Source organism: Pelophylax lessonae (assembly GCF_965119305.1).
Source record: "Pelophylax lessonae genome assembly, chromosome: 9".
Taxonomy (NCBI): Eukaryota; Metazoa; Chordata; class Amphibia; order Anura; family Ranidae; genus Pelophylax; species Pelophylax lessonae.
The window spans coordinates 112,260,095-112,279,935 of NC_138776.1; the positions used below are offsets into that span (position 1 = coordinate 112,260,095).

The 19,841-nt window shown below is 41.3% G+C and overlaps 1 protein-coding gene across 7 annotated transcripts in view; it reads left to right on the forward strand.

Annotated features, from left to right (window-relative positions):
* The window catches only part of ANK3 (ankyrin 3), a 920,123-nt gene that overhangs the window by 260,888 nt on the left and 639,394 nt on the right, over positions 1 to 19,841 (forward strand). For 2 of the 7 annotated variants that reach the window (XM_082268128.1, XM_082268129.1), the window contains exon 1: positions 18,502 to 19,118. The exons of 3 other annotated variants lie outside the window; for them this stretch is intronic. In XM_082268128.1, coding sequence (XP_082124254.1) covers positions 19,056 to 19,118 — 63 coding nt within the window. In that variant the 5' untranslated portion in view covers positions 18,502 to 19,055. Of the gene's footprint in view, positions 1 to 18,501; positions 19,119 to 19,841 lie in introns of those variants that run through there. 2 more of the 7 variants (XM_082268133.1, XM_082268141.1) reach the window with 1 other exon arrangement.

Sequence of the window (19,841 nt, forward strand, 5' to 3'; positions counted from 1 at the left end):
TTGGCCAGTCTATCACCTTTACCCTCAGTTTCGTTATCAAGGCAGTGGTCATCTTGGAGGTGTGTTTGGGGTCGTTATCATGTTGGAAAACTGCCCTGTGGCCCAGTCTCCGAAGGGAGGGGATCATGCTCTGCTTTAGTATGTTACAGTACATGTTGGAATTCATGGTTCCCTCAATGAACTGTAGCTCCCCAGTGCTGGCAGCACTCATGCAGCCCCAGGCAATGACACTCCCTCCACCATGCTTGACTGTAGGCAAGACACACTTGTCTTTGTACTCCTCACCTGGTTGCCGCCACACATGCTTGACACCATCTGAATCAAAGAAGTCTATCTTTGCTTCATCAGACCACAGGACATGGTTCCAGTAATCCATGTCCTTAGTCTGCTTGTCTTCAGCAAACTGTTTGCGGGCTTTCTTGTGCATCATCTTTAACAAAGGCTTCCCTCTGGGACGACAGCCATGCTGACCAATTTGATGCAGTGTGTGTCGTATGGTCTGAGCACTGACAGGCTGACCCCCCCCCCACTCCTTCAACCTCTGCAGCAATGCTGGCAGCACTCATATGTCTATTTCCCAAAGACAACCTCTGGATATGATGCTGAGCACGTGCACTCAACCCCCTTGGTCGACCATGGCGAGGCCTGTTCTGAGTGGAACCTGTCCTGTTAAACCGCTGTATGGTCTCAGCTCAGTTTCAGGGTCTTGACAATCTTCTTATAGCCTAGGCCATCCTTATCCCCAGAGAGTTCTTTGCCATGAGGTGCCATGCTGAACTTCCAGTGACCAGTATGAGAGAGTGAGAGCGATAACACCAAATTTAACACACCTGCTCCCCATTCACATCTGAGATCTTGTAACACTAATGGGTCACATGACAGCGGGGAGGGAAAATGGCTAATTGGGCCCAATTTGGATATTTTCACTTAGGGGATGTACTCACTTTTGTTTTTAGCGGTTTAGACATTAATGGCTGTGTGTTCAGTTATTTTGAGGGGACAGCAAATTTACACTGTTATACAAGCTGTACACGTGCTACATTGCATTGTAGCAAAGTGTCATTTCTTCAGTGTTGTCACATTAAAAGATATCATAAAATATTTACATAAATGTGAGGGGAGTACTCACTTTTGTGAGATACTGTAAATGGATCTACTGGAACCCTTCACTGTCTCTTTATTTATAGATAAATTATCATACATTTTTTAACATGGAGTGGCCGGGAGCCTCCCTGCATAAAGAATTACGTGTTGAAAAATTCTCAGATGTTTGGGAATCTTTCATTCAAACCTTGCCCATAGAAACTCCTCAATCTACAGTATATTGCAATGCTTTCAATATACTTAATGGAATCAACGCAGACTCCTAATTAATAATCCTCCAATTGACTCTTTGCTTCCTTCTTAAACTAAATTGCACCTAATAATCCTAAAATTGAGCCCCTTCCTCTCCTTTCCTCTGCCTGCTACCTACTAGTCTGACCGCCATTAATTTCAATGTTTGTTTATATTCATCCCTGGACCCAGTACGGTTAGGTTGCTCTCATCCTATGCTAACATACTGTACATTGTTTGTTTTCCTGCATTGGCTTATTGGCCAAATGTTGCGGCCATTCTTATTGTTAATCGCATTCTCGCAATAAAAAAAAAAAAAAACATGTAAAGCATTTAATGCTCATAGTCTGTGCCCAGCAGCACTTTGTAAGTTTTTGAGTTTATATCAACTTTAAAGCGGAGTTCTGGCCACAAAATCATGCCTTTAGATTTTATGGCATCCGCTTCCTTATCCTTACCTGAGCAAGATTTGGATATTCCCGGCTTTTTTTTTTTTACTTACCTTATTACAGAGGATAATATACTCACCTTTACATCCACTTCCTCCTTCCTCGGCCGCGGCCCGCGCCGTCACTTCCTGTCCTGCAATACGTCCTAGGAGCTCTTACTCGTCGCTCCCATGATGCAATGGGCAGTGACGTAGGCGGCCGGCCGCTCCTCTCATCGCGTTATTTCCAAACAGGAAATGACGCGATGTTAGGCGGAGTACAGTGCGGACGGCGCCATAGGCGAAGAATGGCTTTATAGTGGCGGGAACTTCCTACACGCTGCCGTCCCTATGGAAACACATACTATGCCGATCGCATAGTACTGGGCATGCGCAAGATTTTGCGCTGGATTCACCGGCCTCCTCCCACTAGAATCAGGAAGCAGGGCAGACATTTCCCCACAGCGGACTCGGCAAACCAGGACAAAGATGGCGGCGCTCAGCAGAAATTTTATAAAGTAAGATTTTATGCTTGCCAAACTATTATTACACTGTATAAAACAGGATTAGCGGATATATAGAGGTCGGAGGGTCACTGTTTGGGGGACAGATTCTGTCCCGGAACTCTGTGGCCGGAACTCCGCTTTAAAGGTAACAAATTATTTTTTTTTTAGGTTAGAAATATCAACATGATGAGCATTATGTACAAATCATATTGATGTGTGTTAAAGTGGAACAGCCAAAACATTTTTTTTTCCCAATAGACCTGAGAAGGGATACACACTCTGTCAGGCTTATTTTGCCATCAGCATCACTGATGGGGAGATTTCCTCTCCCTTTCTAACCTGATGGCAGATGCTACTTGTCCCTGGGAAGTGAGGAATCTCCCAACTGGCTCAACTGTCAAAAATGGAACTTCTTCTACCACCACTTTCTGTCATGTAAGCAGGATGGGAAAGAACATCCTGCAAACAGGAATTTAACTTTACTTTTCCCCACACTATAAAAAAATAAAATAAATGAAATGGATGGAATTCTACTTTAGCCTCAAAAACTAAAGGCCAGTATTCTGAAAGACAATACTCCCTAACCCCCTCTAGCTAATCGCCAGAGACATGTAGTTATGGAACATCGCACCACTGGATAGCAGGCTTAATTCTTTTATAAAGTTTTGACAAACAGGAATTATGTTGTTCTTGTTACTTATTTACCACACGTGGTCCCAATACATTTAAAAAATATTTAAATGTCCCAAATACTTACCTAAATCTATGGTCATGTGACTCTGAGTCTTCCCCTTTCTGGAATGCAGAGTCTGAGGGTTATTTTTCAGTTGCCCGTGTCACTTTTGTGTTTGCTGAATTATACACTTCCTATTGGGTCCATTTGCTTGATCCTCACAGGGTCCTGAAGACTTCAGTATGGACATGGTAACATCACACGGGGGGATATGAACAGTACAGCAGTGGTGGATAGATGGTATTCAGTCCTGGAAGAGGTACTGCAGTGAGTTATGATTTGGTTTGCGCAGGATAGTAATAAAGGGCTCCTGAAGACTCCAGTAGTGGCATTGTGACATCACAATGATGGTTGACAGGTTCAGACAGCCGGGTTAGTCTATATTCATTCCTGAAAGAGGTACCACAGAGGGACATGTGATGGTGGACTCAGTAGAATAAAAAAGTACTTTTTTTTGTTACATTGTGAATGGCTGGAGGTGGTGTTGGTTGGGGAGACAGTTACCATAGTTGCCTTAAATTTGTTCTGTATTGTGCATTTAGCTCAGCTCAAGCCTAGGGGGGGTTGATTTATTAAATGCAAATAGACTGTGCACTTTTGCAAGTGCAGTTGCTTCAGAGCTTAGTAAATGAGGGAAAGCTTCACTTTCCGAAGAATACCCAGTCACATGCAAGGAAAATGAAAAAAAAAAAAACGCATTTTTGCTTCCACATGATTGGATAGTGCAGTGTTTCCCAACTCTGGTCCTCAGGGCACACTAACAGGCCAGGTTTGCAAGAAAACTAAAATACATCACAGGTGATATCCTTTGCTGCTCAGTGATTGCAGTCTTATAGTCTGCATCTCCCCAAGGTAATGCTTAAAATCTGGCCTGTTAGTGTGCCCTGAGGACCGGAGTTGAAGAACACTGGGATAGTGGAAGCCAGCAGAGCTTTCCCTCATTTACTAGGATCTGGGGCAACTGCACTTGCAAAAGCGCACTGTCTATTTGCCTTTAAGAAATCGACCCCTACGAGTTTATTTGTCTGGCTGAAAACAGCACTTTCTCAATAGAAACTTTGTTCAGTAATGATCTTGGCGGAACTACTATTCTAGATAAGAAATGCCATCCTTACAATATGGAACAGCAAGTACACAGCAAAACATATAAACAATATTGAATCTAAAATTACAATTATATATCAAAATTCATATATACTGGTGCTGTATCCTGTTTAAAAATGCATGCAGTAGGAAAAGCCAATTAATATATTTACACACTTGGGAAAATAAATTTCTAGTAGGCTGGAAGATTTCTTCAACTAATTCTACTGGCTTACACTGGTTGTTTGCTTGTCTGCAAAGTAAGAATGTCATAAGAAAACTCTTTGTCATTTCAATTGAAAGAATTGTCTGCAGTCAGCAACCTTTGTGTTAGTACATATGGTACAGTGAGACTAATTAAGGACACCATCTGGTTTTATGAAACACTCTCTTACTGAATACATCGAAGCTTAAATGTCATTAAAGTCTGTACATTTTTTGGTCCATTTTCCACCATCTGTATGGGCTCCTTGTAAGTATTGAATGTAGCTTGTTCAAACTTTTTAAAGCAGTAAAATGCAGGGTCTGTTCAAATTGCCTGGACCCCTTCACCCCTTACTAATTACCCACTTTTAGTAGGTGTAAAAAGTAGAATTAAACTTACCTGATCTCCATCTTCTCCATCACTGGTTATGATGTCCGTGTCCTTCCAGGAAGGGTCCTGCAGAATGCAGAGCAGGCAAAATAGTGCAAGACACTTCAGCCTATCGCATTGTCTCATGCGATTTCTGCTGCTCTGTATTCATCCCCTCTGCATTTAGCCAGAAAAATAGTGATGTCATCCTCACCTAGGCACCATGGGTGGAAGATGGAGATTAGAAAAGTATACATTCTGTCTTTTTTTGTTTGTTTGTTTTGCACAGGTACATTTTACACCTACTAATTGTATGTGATATGTGAAGTGGGAGAGGGCCTGGGCAGTGTATGTGGACCTGGCATTTCATTGCAAAGTCTGCTTTAACTTGTAAGTTGTAACATATTTTCTAAGTATTTATTTTGTGGTCTAACTGTAACTATTATCCCAAATTTTGTTGTGTGCTTTTCATATTTACATGCTTATTGTTTTTTATTGCCCATAATTTATATATATATATATATGTATGTATGTATGTACACATGTATGTGTATATACATATATATATATATATATATATATATATATATATATATATATATATATATATGTATGTGTGTGTGTGTATATATATATATATATATATATATATATATATATATATATATATATATATATATATAGACATTGGATTACTACATCTGTCGACAGATAGTGTATTCACCATCATTTTCAAAGAATTTTTGTAGGAGGTGCTAGTATGTAAAGCAACTTACATAGTTACATAGTTACATAGTAGGTGAGGTTGAATAAAGACAATAGTCCATCCAGTTCAACCTGTGTAGGTGTGTGGTGACTGTAATCATCTAACATAGCCCTCAATCTCCTGATCCTTGAGATGTAAGTCTAAGAGTCTTTTGAAAGTCACCATACTACCCGCAGAAACCACCTCTTGTGGTAGACAATTCCACAATCTTGTAGCCCTAACAGTAAAGAGCCCCCCACGTTGCCTGAGGTTAAAACGCTTCTCCTCTAATCGCATTGTATGTCCTCGAGTCCTCATGCAATTCCTTCGAATGAACAGCTTTTCTTCTAAGCTGAGATCCCCATTAAGATATTTATAAATTGCTATCATGTCCCCTCTCAGACGTCTTTTCTCCAGGGAAAATAAATCGAGCGATTGCAGCCGCTCTTCATAGGTAAGGTCCTCCAACCCCCTAATTAGTTTAGTTGCCCTTCTCTGGACTTTCTCCAGAGAAGGGCAACTTGTATTCTAACGTGTAACCTGAGCAGAAATGGTGTTGCATTATGTGACACTCCCACAACTTTTATTGAGACTCATACTGAGGTAGTAAACCACAGCTTTCATTTTCATATGGTCAATCTAATGTAAATTGTAAATATAATATTAGGAAGTAAATAGATGTATTTTTTAGTGTGAAACTGGTTTCTTTTTTTTTATTATTTTATTGTTCTGCTCGAGTACTCATGTCTATGGGGATAATATATTTGCATTGGTGTTCAGTGGTAATAAAATATTTGCATTGGCGTTCAGCAGCAAAGATACATCAGCATTAGTATTAATCTCCTATCCGATGTTACATTTCTTATAGCTGCTTGAGTCGTCCCACGCTGTCACTCACCAGTGTCACTGGGTACATGTAAACTAAATGCACCATCAAGTTAATATCAATCTCAAATAATTTTTGTCTGAATTTTAGTACAGCTCCGCTGGGAGCCCATCATAGACATGCTTTGAAGTGCACCTGCTCATTACTAAGGCAGGGCAAAGCAACAGATTCACTTTATTACCCCCCTCTCCAGCTGCACATACTTACCTTTCCTTTGCTCCCTCATCGCTCGCTTGAGTCTCTAGGAGTAAAGAAAATACCCTGTGCCTCTGGGTAAGAAGAAACAGTTGATTCACTTGGTCAAAAAGCTTATTTGGCCTTAGTTCTCCTATGGGGTCACAGAAGTGTCTTGAAAAAGTATTCATACCCCTTAAACATTTTCCACATTTTTTCATGTTACAACTAAAAACGCACATGTATTTTATTTATGATTTTATGTGATAGGCCAAAGTGGCACATAACTGTGTAGTAGAAGGAAAATGATAAATGGCTTTCAAATTTTTAAAAAAATAAATATCTGAAAAGTGTGGTGTGCATTTGTTTTCAGCCGCCCCTGAATACTCTGTAGAACCACCTTTCACTGCAATTACAGCTGCAAGTCTTTTTGGGTATGTCTCTACCAGCTTTGAACCATCTAGAGAGTGACATTTTTGCCCATCTTCTTTGCAAAATAGCTCAAACTCTGTCAGATTGGATGAAAAGCGCCTGTGAACAGATATTTTCAAGTCTTGCCACAGATTTTCAATTGGAATTAGGTCTGGACTTTGACTGGACCATTCTAACACGCAAATATGAAAAAAGGTGTATCACACTAAACCCAATCAAACATATTTTCAATCAAGATTAAAAATATGCAAATAAATTGAAAAAAAAAATGTAAAACTGAAAGTCCATGCAAAATGTTGTCATAAACAGCAGTCATCAGTGATAAGGCAACCACTTCAAAGTGCAGATAGATGGTAATCAAACGTGTGTCACCGCCACCACCAGAAGGATTGCAAACTCAACAGATGTCATGGCTGCCATTGCAGCAGCAAGAAAGGCTCCAAAACACTTATATGGGTCACTCTGGGTATCAAACCATGGATATCTTCTGCCAGAATACCATAACAGATTCCAACTGGAGATAAATCAGCTCAGCCAGAGCCTAGAAGTATAATTATAGTGTAATAGGTTTATTAAATCATCATTCAATAGAAAAAATTTCCAAAATAAAAAATTGCATAAAACTCATGCATAAAATGCTGCTGGCGACCCGGAATCGCTCAGCAGCGGAACGTCAATGCCAAGCAAAGCGCTCCAACGAGTTTCATCCCTTTGACAACTCTTTAGGACGAAACACGTTGGGCGCTTTGTTTGGCATTGACATTCCACTGCTATGCGATTCCGGGTCACCAAACAAGAGCACCTTCTTCCACATGTTTGCTGTGTCCCCCACATAAATGGCTTCTCGCAAACTGCAAACGGGACTTCTTATGGCTTTCTATCAACATTGACTTTCTTCTTGCCACTCTTCCACAAAGGCATGATTTGTGGAGTACATGACTAATAGTTGTCCTGTGGACAGACTCTCTCATCTGAGCTGTGGATCTCTGCAGCTCCTCCACAGTTACCATGGGCCTTTTGGCTACTTCTCTGATTAATGCTCTCCATGCCAGGCCTGTCAGTTTAGGTGGATGTCCATGTCTTGGTAGATTTGCAGTTGTGCCATACTCTTTCCATTTTCAGATGATGGATTGTACAGTGCTTTGTCAGATGTTCAAAAAATTTTTTTTTCATAACCAAACCCTGCTCTGAACTTCTCCACACCTTTATCCCTGATCTGTCTGGTGTGTTCCTTGACCTTCATGATACTACTTGCTCACTAAGCTTCTCTAACAAATCTCTGAGGGCTTAACAGAACAGCTGTATTTAAATTACACACAGGTTACTAATAAGGGGACTTCTTAAGGCAATTGGTTCCACTAGATTTTAGTTAGGAGTATCAGAGTAAGGGGGGCCAAATACAAATGTACGCCACACTTTTCAGATATTTATTTGTAAAAAGTTTTGAAAACAATTTATCATTTTCCTTCCACTTCACAATTATGTGCCATTTTGTGTTGGTCTATCACATAAAATCCCAATAAAATACGTTTTTGGTTGTAACATGACAAAATGTGTAAAATTTCAAGGGGTATGAATACTTTTTCAAGGCACTATAGTTCTGCACTCCTGTCATCTGTATTCATCTAACGGGGCTAAAGTCCGCTGTCGACTAACATCACTCAGTTGGTCCAGGCTCTGAAGGGATCCTTACTTTAATGTCAGGATCCAGCCAGATGCCTGAACGGCAGCTGGCTCAGCCTCTTAACGTGCTGCTGAGATTCTAAGCCAGCCCCTCCCTCCCCCTCCCTCCCCCTCCACATCCCAGTGCTCCAGTAGCAGCTCTCTACTCACCGAAGACCAAGAACTGAGCGATCAGCGATCTTTGATTACTCAGTTCTTGGTCTTAGAGGAGGTGAGGGACAGCATCGGTCTGATGCTGCATCCACCTAAATGAGTATGACTTTAATTCCTGCACTTCTATTCTAAGTCTATTTTGTGATGGCAACACAGTTTTATTGTTGCCTGGATAGTATTAGCTGTTCCATAATAGCCTGGAGTTTCTCTTAAATGTTGTTGTGGGATGTAAGGGTAAATTCATTCAAAACTGAGTACTAAGCAAAGCATGGGTTCATGATTGCTCTGGTATACTGTGTGTAACTGATTGAAAATATTTTATTTTAGAAATATTAGGAGACATATTGATGAATTTTTAGTGGTCATAATCCCAGATTAACAGAGACTAAAATTAAAAAGTAACACCAGGCATTACCTAAAAACACCCTATTTCCAGTGGCGTAGGTATTAAAAATCATAAAATATATTTTGAGATACTATTTGTAAAGCTGATTGTTCTCTATAGCCATAGTATCTTTTACAGTCTCTTCCACAGTTAACATCAGTCCATACGTTTATGGGTATACAATGTGAGCCAGCCTATTACATTGTGCAGTCCTGTCAGTCTAACTCTGATCCAATTCCTTGAGCTGTGAATTATTGTCCTTCCATTTGATGGTGCCTGCAAAGTTCCAGGGCCAACATCACCTGGCAAAGCCAGCAGCATAGCACTAAATATCTTTGACTACTGTGCATCCGGAAAGTATTATTCACAGCTCTTCACTTTTTCCACATTTTGTTATGTTATATCCTTATTCCAAAATTGATTCAATTAGTTATTTTCCTCAAAACAGTGTTAATTTCGTCGACTAAAACCGACTAAAACTTTTTCGTCGACTAAATTAACACAATTTTAGTCGACTAAAATACGACTAAAACTAAAACAATTCAGATGACTAAAATACGACTAAAACTAAAATGGCATTTTAGTCAAAAGACTATAACTAAAACTAAATTGAAATTTGCTGCCAAAATTAACACTGGTGTAGTGCTGTGCTAGTGCATGCTCAAAGCTTAATACCATAAATAATAACATATTCGATTTTTCACTCCAGGACCAGCAGTAGTATATAATGAGTTTGGAAATTGTAGAGAAATGCTTAAATGATGCATTACAAATTACAATTGAACTACACCCATTCGATTATAGATGACTAAAAATGGTATTAGTAGTAATCAGCATGGGTCCATGAAAAATCATTCTTGCCAGACCAATCTATTAACCTTCTACGATGAAGTGAGTTGCCATCTAGATAAAGGAAGGCCTGTGGATGTGGTGTATCTGGACTTTGCAAAGGCATTTGACACAGTTCCCCACAAACGCTTACTGTACAAACTAAGGTACGTAGGTATGGACCATAGGATGAGTACCTGGATAGAGAATTGGCTCCAGGGGAGAGTCCAGAGGGTGGTGATAAATTGGGAGTAGTCAGATTGGGCGGGTGTGGAAAGTGGGGTCCCCCCAGGGATCTGTCCTGGGACCAATCTTGTTTAATTTATTCATTAATGATCTAGAGGAGGGGATATCCAGCACAATCTCAGTATTTGCGGATGATACTAAACTAAGTAGGGCAATAACTTCTATGCAGGATGTGGAAACCTTACAAGCAGACCTGAACAAAATAATGGGGTGGCCAACTACATAGCAGATGAGGTTTAATGTTGAAAAATGTAAAGTAATGCACTTAGGCATCAGAAACACGAACACAAGCTACTCGCTGGGGGGGGGGGGGGACCTCTGGGTGAATCCAAGATGGAAAAGGACCTGGGGGTCCTAGTGGACAACAGGCTTGGCAGTGGCATGCAAAGCCAATAGAATACTGGGATGTATAAAAAAGGGAATTCACTCCAGAAATAAAGAGATTATTCTCCCACTTTACAAGACCCTGGTCCGGCCACATCTGGAGTATGCTGTCCAGTTCTGGGCACGGGTCCTCAGAAAGGATATGCTGTTACTGGAGAGAGTACAGAGAAGGGCAACAAAAATAATTAGGGGTATGGAGGATCTCAGCTATGAGGAAAGACTACAAGCATTGAACTTATTCTCTCTGGAGAAGAGACGCTTGAGAGGGGATATGATATCAATGTACAAATACTGTACTGGTGACCCGAGCATAAGGAACAAACTTTTCAGAGAAAGGAAATACAATAAGACACGTGGCCACTCACTAAAACTGGAGGAAAAACGGTTTAACCTTAAAATATGTAGGGGGTTCTTTACTGTCAGAGCAGTGGGGATGTGGAATTCTCTTCCACAAGCAGTGGTATCAGCGGGGAGCATCGATAGTTTCAAAAAAACTATTAGACAGGCACCTTAAAGGCCACAACATACAGGGGTATACAATGTACGGTTAACATCAAACACACACCCACACATCATAGGTTGATCTGGATGGACTGATGTCTTTTTCAACCTCACTAACTATGTAACCTGAGCTCAATTTTGAGTGCCGTGGCAAAGGCTGTAAATACTTAAGTACATGTGATTTTTTTTGTTTTTTATTTTTTTAATAAATTTGCAAAGATTTCAAACAAACTTCTTTCACATTGCCATCATGGGTATTGTTTGTAGAATTTTGAGGCAGTGTTAATTTTGGCAGCAAATTTCAATTTAGTTGAATTTTAGGACTAAAATGGCATTTTAGTTTTAGTCCCATTTTAGTCTTCTGCAAGTGTTTTAGTTTTAGTTTTAGTTGTATTTAGTCGACTAAAACTCCAGTACATTTTAGTCGACTAAAACATCTTACATTTTAGTAGACTAAAACTAATTTCATTACTAAAGCTTTGTATATAGTCCCTTAACATCCCCTCCAAAATCTTGCAGACTACTTACAGTATGTTAGGCTGACAGGTCTGTAGTTACCCGGGATATATCTATGCCCTTTTTAAATATTGGTACCACGTTGGCTTTTTTCCAATCAGCTGGCACCATTCTCGTCTGTAGACTTTCCATAAAGATCAAGAATTACGGTCTAGCTATCACATGGCTGAGTTCTTTAAGAACCCTCGGGTGCAAGCCATCCGGTCCCGGGATTTATTTATGTTAAGTTTCTCTAGTTTAGTTCTAAGGTGCATCCTGTTTCCACTGATCATCCTTGAGATGTTTCTACAACTTGATTGGAGTCAACCTGTGGTAAATTCAGTTCATTGGACATGATTTGGAAAGGCACATACCTGTCTATATAAGGTCCCACAGTAAAAGTGCATGTCAGAGTTCAAACAAAACCATGAAGTCCAAGAAATTGTCTGTAGACCTCCGAGACAAGATTGTATCAAGGCACAGATCTGGGGAAGGGTACAAGAAAATCATCTATAAATGGAATGGCTGTCTGGCCAAACTGAGCAATTGGGGAAAAAAGGCCTTAGTCAGAGAGGTAACCAAGAACCCGATGGCTACTCTGACAGAGCTCCGGCATTTCTCTGTAGAGAGAGGAGAACCTTGCAGAAGAACAACCATCCCTGCAGCACTCCACCAATCAGGCCTGTATGGTAGAGTGGCCAGACGGAAGCCACTCCTCCGTAAAAGGCCAATGCAAGCCCACCTGAAGGTTGCTAAAAGGCACCTAAAGGACTTCACAGACCACGTGCGTCTGGTCTGGAGGAAACCAGGCACCGCTCATCACCTAGCCAATACCATCCCTACAGTGAAGCATGGAGGTGGCAGCAGCATGCTGTGGGAATGTTTTGCAGCGGCAGGAACTGGGAGGCTAGTCAAGATTATTAGGGAAAGATGAATGCAACAATGTACGGATATCCTTGATCCTGTTCCAGAGTGCCCTGGGCCTCAGACTGGGGCAAAGATTCATCCTTCAGCAGGACAACGACCCTAAGCACACAGCCAAGATAACAAAGGAGTGGCTGCAGGACAACTCTTTGAATGTCCTTGAGTGGCCCAGCCAGAGCCCAGACTTGAACCCGATTAAACATCTCTGGAAAGATCTGAAAATGGCTGTGCACTGATGCTCCCCATCCAACCTGATGGAACTTGAGAGGTCCTGCAAAGAAAAATGGGAGAAACTGCCCAAAAATAGGTGTGCCAAGCTTGTAGCACCATATTTAAAAGACTTGAGGCTGTAATTGGTGTCAAAGGGGCTTCAACAAAATATTGAGCAAAGGCTGTGAATACTTTTTTGTTTTTTTATTTTTAATAAATTTGCAAAGATTTCAAAAAACGTCCTTTACGTTGTCATTATGGGGTATTGTTTGTAGAATTTCGAGGAAAATAATTCATTTAATCAATTTTGGAATAAAGTAGTAACATAACAAAATGTGGAAAAAGTGAAGCACTGTGAATACTTTCTGGATGCACCATACCTCTGAAAAGGTTTTTCTTCCCACTGCTTCCCATTCTACCAATGTAAGAGGAATTTTTCCCATTGTCTCCATATGAATTGGTTTCAGTGAGGGTTCTCCAAGACCTGAAAAGTATTCTAGGGACTTCTTGTTGAGAAAGGCTGATCAACTTTGTTAGCACTGGAGAGGAAGGTATCTATGCGGCTTACAGGAGCAGGGTTCCCCTTAGCAGTGTGATGATGCTCTTTTATAGTCCAAAGACCAATCAGGTGACTCAGAGAAGTGCATTGTTGAATTGTGGTATCTCCCTCCCCCATGACTATTCAGCGTGACTGTTTGTTAAAGCAGTGCTACCAAATCCGAAAGCTCCATTTACAAGACAGAAAGACTGTTTGCACACTTTTTTCTACTTCTTCTTTAGCCTCACAACTTTGCAGTGACTTTCAGACAAGCACTGTTATTTATGTTGGCCTACTGAATAAGCTGTGATTTAATTTGCTCATATATAACGCCAGGAAAGTCTTTAAGAAGTTTTGTACTGGTGATTCTATTGGTATGCACAGTGGTATGAAATGCACCATTGCTTTTAGACATCACATTGGACAAGAGGATATGAATGAACAAAGCCAAATGCAGTAACCATGCTTAGAGATAATAGAAGATGATGTTAGACTGTGAGAGAAGAATATTAAAAAGCCTTGATAAATTGTATGAGCAAAGTGTGGAGAAACTCAGAAAGCTTTTTGTCCCATGGTAAGCACAGATGAACAATTAATTATGTATAACTGGCAGAAATTCTCTGTCACTGACTGCAGTCAGTGTAGCCTCTGCCAGCCTGTTCATACCATTATAATGCCAGAGCATTAGGATTTCCTATTTTGAGATCTTCTGCATGGTTGGGGCTCCCACTTAGTTGAAATGGAAAACCAGGACACTCCTGTCACACAAGTGCTATACTATACCTCTTTTACCTCTTTTACATTTTGATCTTTAAACTCTTCATTGAATTAATCATGTTATTCATTTTAGGATTCTAAGCTTTTTTGAAGGTCAGGTTTTACTTGTGTAGTGCTACCCCCAAAGGAGTCTCTTGTTAATTTGTGTTCTCTGTTTTGCACCTCAATTCCAAGAACATCCTCAGCCCCTTTGACACACCAGGATGAATTAAAGTTACTGCAAGCACTTACAGGAACAAGAGTAAAGATACCTTTAACTCGCCAATTAATTACAACCAGGAAATAGACAAAAGACTGTTTAGTGGTAAATTAACTCAATGCACTGGTACAGGTTAAAATAAATGGTGGTTCAGATACAGTCCCCTAGATAGTATAATCATGATGCCAAGGTAACTTAGAATAGATTTCTGTACCCCTTGTGCCCCTTTGACACACCAGGATGAATTAAAGTTACTGCAAGCACTTACAGGAACAAGAGTAAAGATACCTTTAACTCACCAATTAATTACAACCAGGAAATAGACACAAGACTGTTACGTGGTAAATGAACTCAATGCACTGGTACAGGTTAAAATAAATGGTGGTTCAGATACAGTCCACTAGACAGTATAATCATGATGCCAAGGTAACTTAGAATAGATTTCTGTACCACTGGATTAGAATTAACACATAAATCAGCAAAGTCAGCAATAAACTGCACATATAAGCAATAACTGCAGTATGTATAATAATACTATAACTAGTCTAGTGTGCACTCTAAGTGAATGGCTAGGATATGATGCAATATCCCCTGAGAGGTGTTTCTTAGCATAAGCAATAGGTCATGGACTCTCTGTAGAAGCTGTAAGGGGCAGTTTTTATTCCTAACTCTTTAGTCAGCTAGCGTTGGGGGCCAGTTGTCCCGTTGGTGCACATGAGAATAGTCCCAGTCAAACATGCTGGCAGCAATAAGGCTACTAGATGATTGTACTGTCAGTTCTTAATGGACTCAGTCTCTTTAGCAGCAGATAGTAAATCCCCACAGCAGCTGCTCACCAGTCCCAGTGGTTTTGCAGCTTACCATCCAGTCACACACAGTGATTGGGATGTAGCAACTGCACGAACACAGCTGTTAATACCAATTTTACATCTCTGTTTTTCTGGGTGCATGTCCCTGAGCTCACACTGTCATCATTCGGGGCCGCTCCCCCACACCCACACAGATGTCAGGTTGGGAGCAGCAGCTGTGAATTGGACTGCCTATAAAGTGATGCAAGGAACACCTGTGCATCCCCCTGTGGGTAAACACGGCCCTCCACAGGCACACACTTTTGTACTTCCTATGTAAACGAGGCCTCAGTAGGAATTTAGCAGGGGTTTTGTAAGTTATGTTTTGTTTGTGTACGCGAATAAAGATTTTAGTTGCACCTTCTTTTTACTCTACAGGTCATGTGCTTTCAAAAAATGTAAAGTTTGGGCGGTCTTTCACAAACTCTGAAAGCTGTAAAGGGAAAAACAAAAAAGCAATAGAAAAAGTGTAAAAATGGTCTGGTCACCTGAGTTTAAATGTGGGGGGCACAGGGCAAGGGGGCCTCCATGTGAGTATGAGTTATATATTATCCCTACCCATCAACCATAAAAAATGTCAAAAGTAAATTAAAACACAAGACAGTTTTGATAAGCCCTTTATTTTAAAACAAATGTGTAAATCCATCGTCCTGCACGATACATGGCGTTCGCCAAAAAGCACTATGAAAACGAAAACAAGCCAACGAACACAACCTCTCCCGCTAATCAACATTCGCTGATTGACAATGGTGCTTCTCCCTCACACTATGTAAACAAAGGGGCCCGATGGTCATAGGGCATTTTTTGACATCATATGGAGCAGGGTCACAGGGTTTTTTTTTTTTTTTTGGAACATTGCAGTGCAAGACAATCCACCACCTCGCACCACGCGGCAGCCAACCAAATTTAATGGAATATCACTCTCACACTGCACACTAGCCATTGCGCTGTTATGCAGTGGCTGGAGTGAATAGACTCCTAAAACATTTTTTTTTTTAAATAAAAGACATGTAATACCTGCTCTCTGCAGTAGTTTCGTGCAAAACAGCCCCAGTTGCCGTCTTCTGGGGTCCACCAGTGCTCTGGGCTCCTCCTCTTCTCCATGTACCACCATAAGAATCTGCTTTCTATGGTGTCAGTGGCACACATTTGGGCTTGTTCCTGAGCTGCACCCTCGTCACTAGACATGATTGACAGTAGCAGGAGCCAATGACTCCTGCTGTTCTCACTAATGAGGAGGGAGAGAGCCCAGAGAGCCCCTTTTCTCAGACACAGTGCTGGATCTTTATTGGGCACAGGTAAGTATTGGGGGGGGGCACCGGTAAATATGGGGGGGGGGCTGACAATAGAAGGATTTTTACCTTTAATGTAGAGAATGCATTAAAGTAGAAGTACAACCAAAGCTCATTTAGCTGTACTTCTACTGTGGATCCCAGGAGTGCCGTTTCTTTAGCACTCCTGTGACCCATTTTCAGCAGACAGCGGGCTGAAGCCTGCTCTCGGCTGACGTCACAGAGCCGGTCCAGCCTCAGGCAAGAACGCAACCACTGAGTCAGGATCCTCCCACATGCTTGGACTGGCACCCAGCTCAGTCTCTCAGCAAGATGCTCAGAGTCTGAGCTGGCCGCTCCCGCCCCCTCCACAGCCCAGCGCTCCAGTGAGCGCAGGGGGGCAGAGCAGACAGCTGTGACTGATAGCAGCTCTCTGCTCATGGAGCTGTGAGAATGGAGTGATCGGCAGTGTTTGATCACCCGGTTCTCAGTGTTAGAGGCGCCAGGGGACAGATGCAGCATCGGACCGATGCTGCATCCACCTAGGCAATTATGATTTAAAAAAAAAAACAAGGAAAAAACTTAGGGGGGCTAAGAATGATGTACATCATGATCCCATCCTCAAGTGATGAATCATACCTAAAGGCCAGTCTAATAATTTGTTTACATACAGTTTGCTTGTTACCTCTAAAGATTGAGACTTTTTTTTGTGCCCCTTTCACACTTGTGCGACTTGTCCTGCGATTCGGGACTGCAAAATCGCATGGCAAGTCGTACCCCATGATTTCCAATGAGTGCTGATCATATCTGTGCGAATTCAAGTCGCAGCAACGGCAAAGTAGTCCCTGCACTACTTTGGTCCGACTTCATAGACCTCAAGATTACACAGGCATTGCTTCAAGTCGCGTCAAGGTTACCACACTTTCAGATCGTACAAGAGTGGAAGGGGCCTTAATGTGTTTGTTTAAATTTACAAATGAGAAGAGGATACAGGGTTTACATTAAGAGCCGGTTCACATTAGCGCGACTTGTCAGCCTGACAAGTCGCGCTCCCTCGCGGTCCATTGAACGCTACAGGACCCGTTCTAATAGGAGCGACACAAGTTGCTCCGACATAGAAAAAGGGTCTGTACTATTTTGGGGCGACCTCGGAGCAACTTGCATAGACTTCCATTATGTGAAGTCCCTGCAAGTCGCTCCGAAGTCGTGGTGCAATGTAATGCACAAGTCGCCCCCGAAGTAGTAAGGAGTCGTGTCGCCTTAGTGTGAGCCGACTCTAACACTGTTACAATGTTTATGTAGCAACAATACAAAGTAACAATAATAAATAGTATACAATCAAAATATGGCTAAGGGCAAAATTAAGGAAAATGAAAAGGTAGGAAGAGTCCAAGAAGTGGGAAAACCAAAACAAAAAAATGAATACATTTTATAAATACATATAAATACAAAATTTTAAATGCCATTTGCGTAACTACCTAAATTTGTCTTGGTGTCATCCTCTTGCTTTCTAGTGTAGGGAGAGAGAGGGGCAGGACTGGGAGCCAATGAAGTGTGCTGTATGTGACTGTGTTCACAAGAAGCATGCAGAATGGGGGAGTGAGCAGAGGGATGACATCATTAGCCGGCTGCTGCTCTTTCACTGTGCAGTCAGCAGGCTGGAGATGGATTTGGGTGGCTACTGTATTCCTCATTGTAAGTCGTTCCCTTGGCTGTGCAGTATGGGGAGTCTGTGTACATCTGAGGACTAAATAGAAAGAAATACAAATCCTTTGGTGGGTAGAATAGCTCCCACATATTTAGCTTTTGTATCTATAGAGTTGCTTTGAACATCAGAATTAGCCACACTGATATGGATTGCTGGTACAAATTATACGGTTTGTCGCAGAAGACAAAATGGTGCTTGTGCAGGTCACAGTGGCTCCTTTTCTATGTTATATGTTCTTTTGTCCCATTCTATTATTTAAATCATGCAAACTGTTGCTTGCGTAAAACCTGTCCAGGGAATGGTTTCAACTACATGGAATACGATAGCAACTGTTGCATTACTGAGACTCTACTTGCAGTGGATGCAGTAACTAGTCTGTTTGATGCAATCTAATTCTCTAGCATGCCCTAGTGTTAAACCCAGCCTGGGAGTGGCTTCAAAGCCAGGGTAACCTGAGTAGGTCCTTTCTGTCATGCCCTAATGCATGTAACACATGTGTCAGTATCAAGCCTCTCACGGCAATCCATGCAATATTATACATTCACTTTTCCCGTCCACAAGAAAGAGGGCAGATCTTCAAGCAAGCAAAGCTTCCGAGACTTGTCAGCAATCTGCAGCTCATTCCTGTTGTGCTCGTCAATACCATTTAAAGGCTGGAAGCAGTGTAGTAAGAGCTTGGTTCGAAAGTCTTATTCCCATCTACTCCAGAATACAGTGTGCTTGAAGCCAGATTGGGTTAACCCTCATTTATTTAAAGTAATAATAGTCTTTTGTGTCAGGGAAACTCCCAGTTTTTTTTTTTCTTCCCTTTAAGCACAGGCGGTGAGCATGGACAATCTCTGTCTGTGCAGCTGGAATTAAGACTCTAGAGCTGTCAGCTTGCAAGCAGTACTTGTCTGTGACACATCGGGAGCAGGAATTTTGGTTTCTGTGTTTTGAATCCACACGTTGGCTTTGGATGTTGGAATATATAGGATCAGCGGTCCCTTTCGCTACATCACATCAGTAAAATGAGTGAGGAACCTAAGGAGAAACCCTCTAAGCCTGCACATAGGAAAAAGAAAGGAAAAAAGGTAATGTGATGTTTCTCCATTGTTTCCTTTGTGTTTTTGTGTGTTGATCATTGTGATCAAGGCGCTCATTTCCTTTACCGATAGAGAATAAGTTGCTGTTAAAGGGATGCTGGCTGTTTATGCTTTCTACTGGGTGTGTTCTGAAGAGGAAAACATGGATTGTCCAGATTTTAAAAGCAGAAGAGGATGATCAGACACACCTTCGCATGTTACTGATAATTGATAGATGTGTCAAATTGTACATCACATCTGTAGAAACCCCACATTTGGTCCAGTTTTATTGCTTATCTAGATATTTTGTCTTTATAACTTTTTGTATTGTGGTGTTATGGTTGGGCTGTAAGTAGCTACATATTGAGAGGATGTTAGGGCTGGGCATTTGGAGGTGTATCCGAATAACCTACACATCATCTAGAGGGGACTGGTACCCTTATAAAGAGATGAACACTACTCAAGCTATTGACTATGTTAAATACATTTTTATTGTATTTTCTAGGTGCTATCTACAAGTCATTCAAACATTCTGTGATTTTAAGCAAACAGGTGCTCTGTTCCATTCAGGAGGTACAGAGAAAAACCAGAATAAAAGTACATGTAGCCAAGCAGTCATGTTTGTGATTCTGCGTTTGACAGCCATGGTAAATCAGACAATTCAGTTAATCAGGGTGTGCTTTTGCCGACAATCTGCTACAAACTGTCACTTCTGTCGGGTTTTTGGAATGA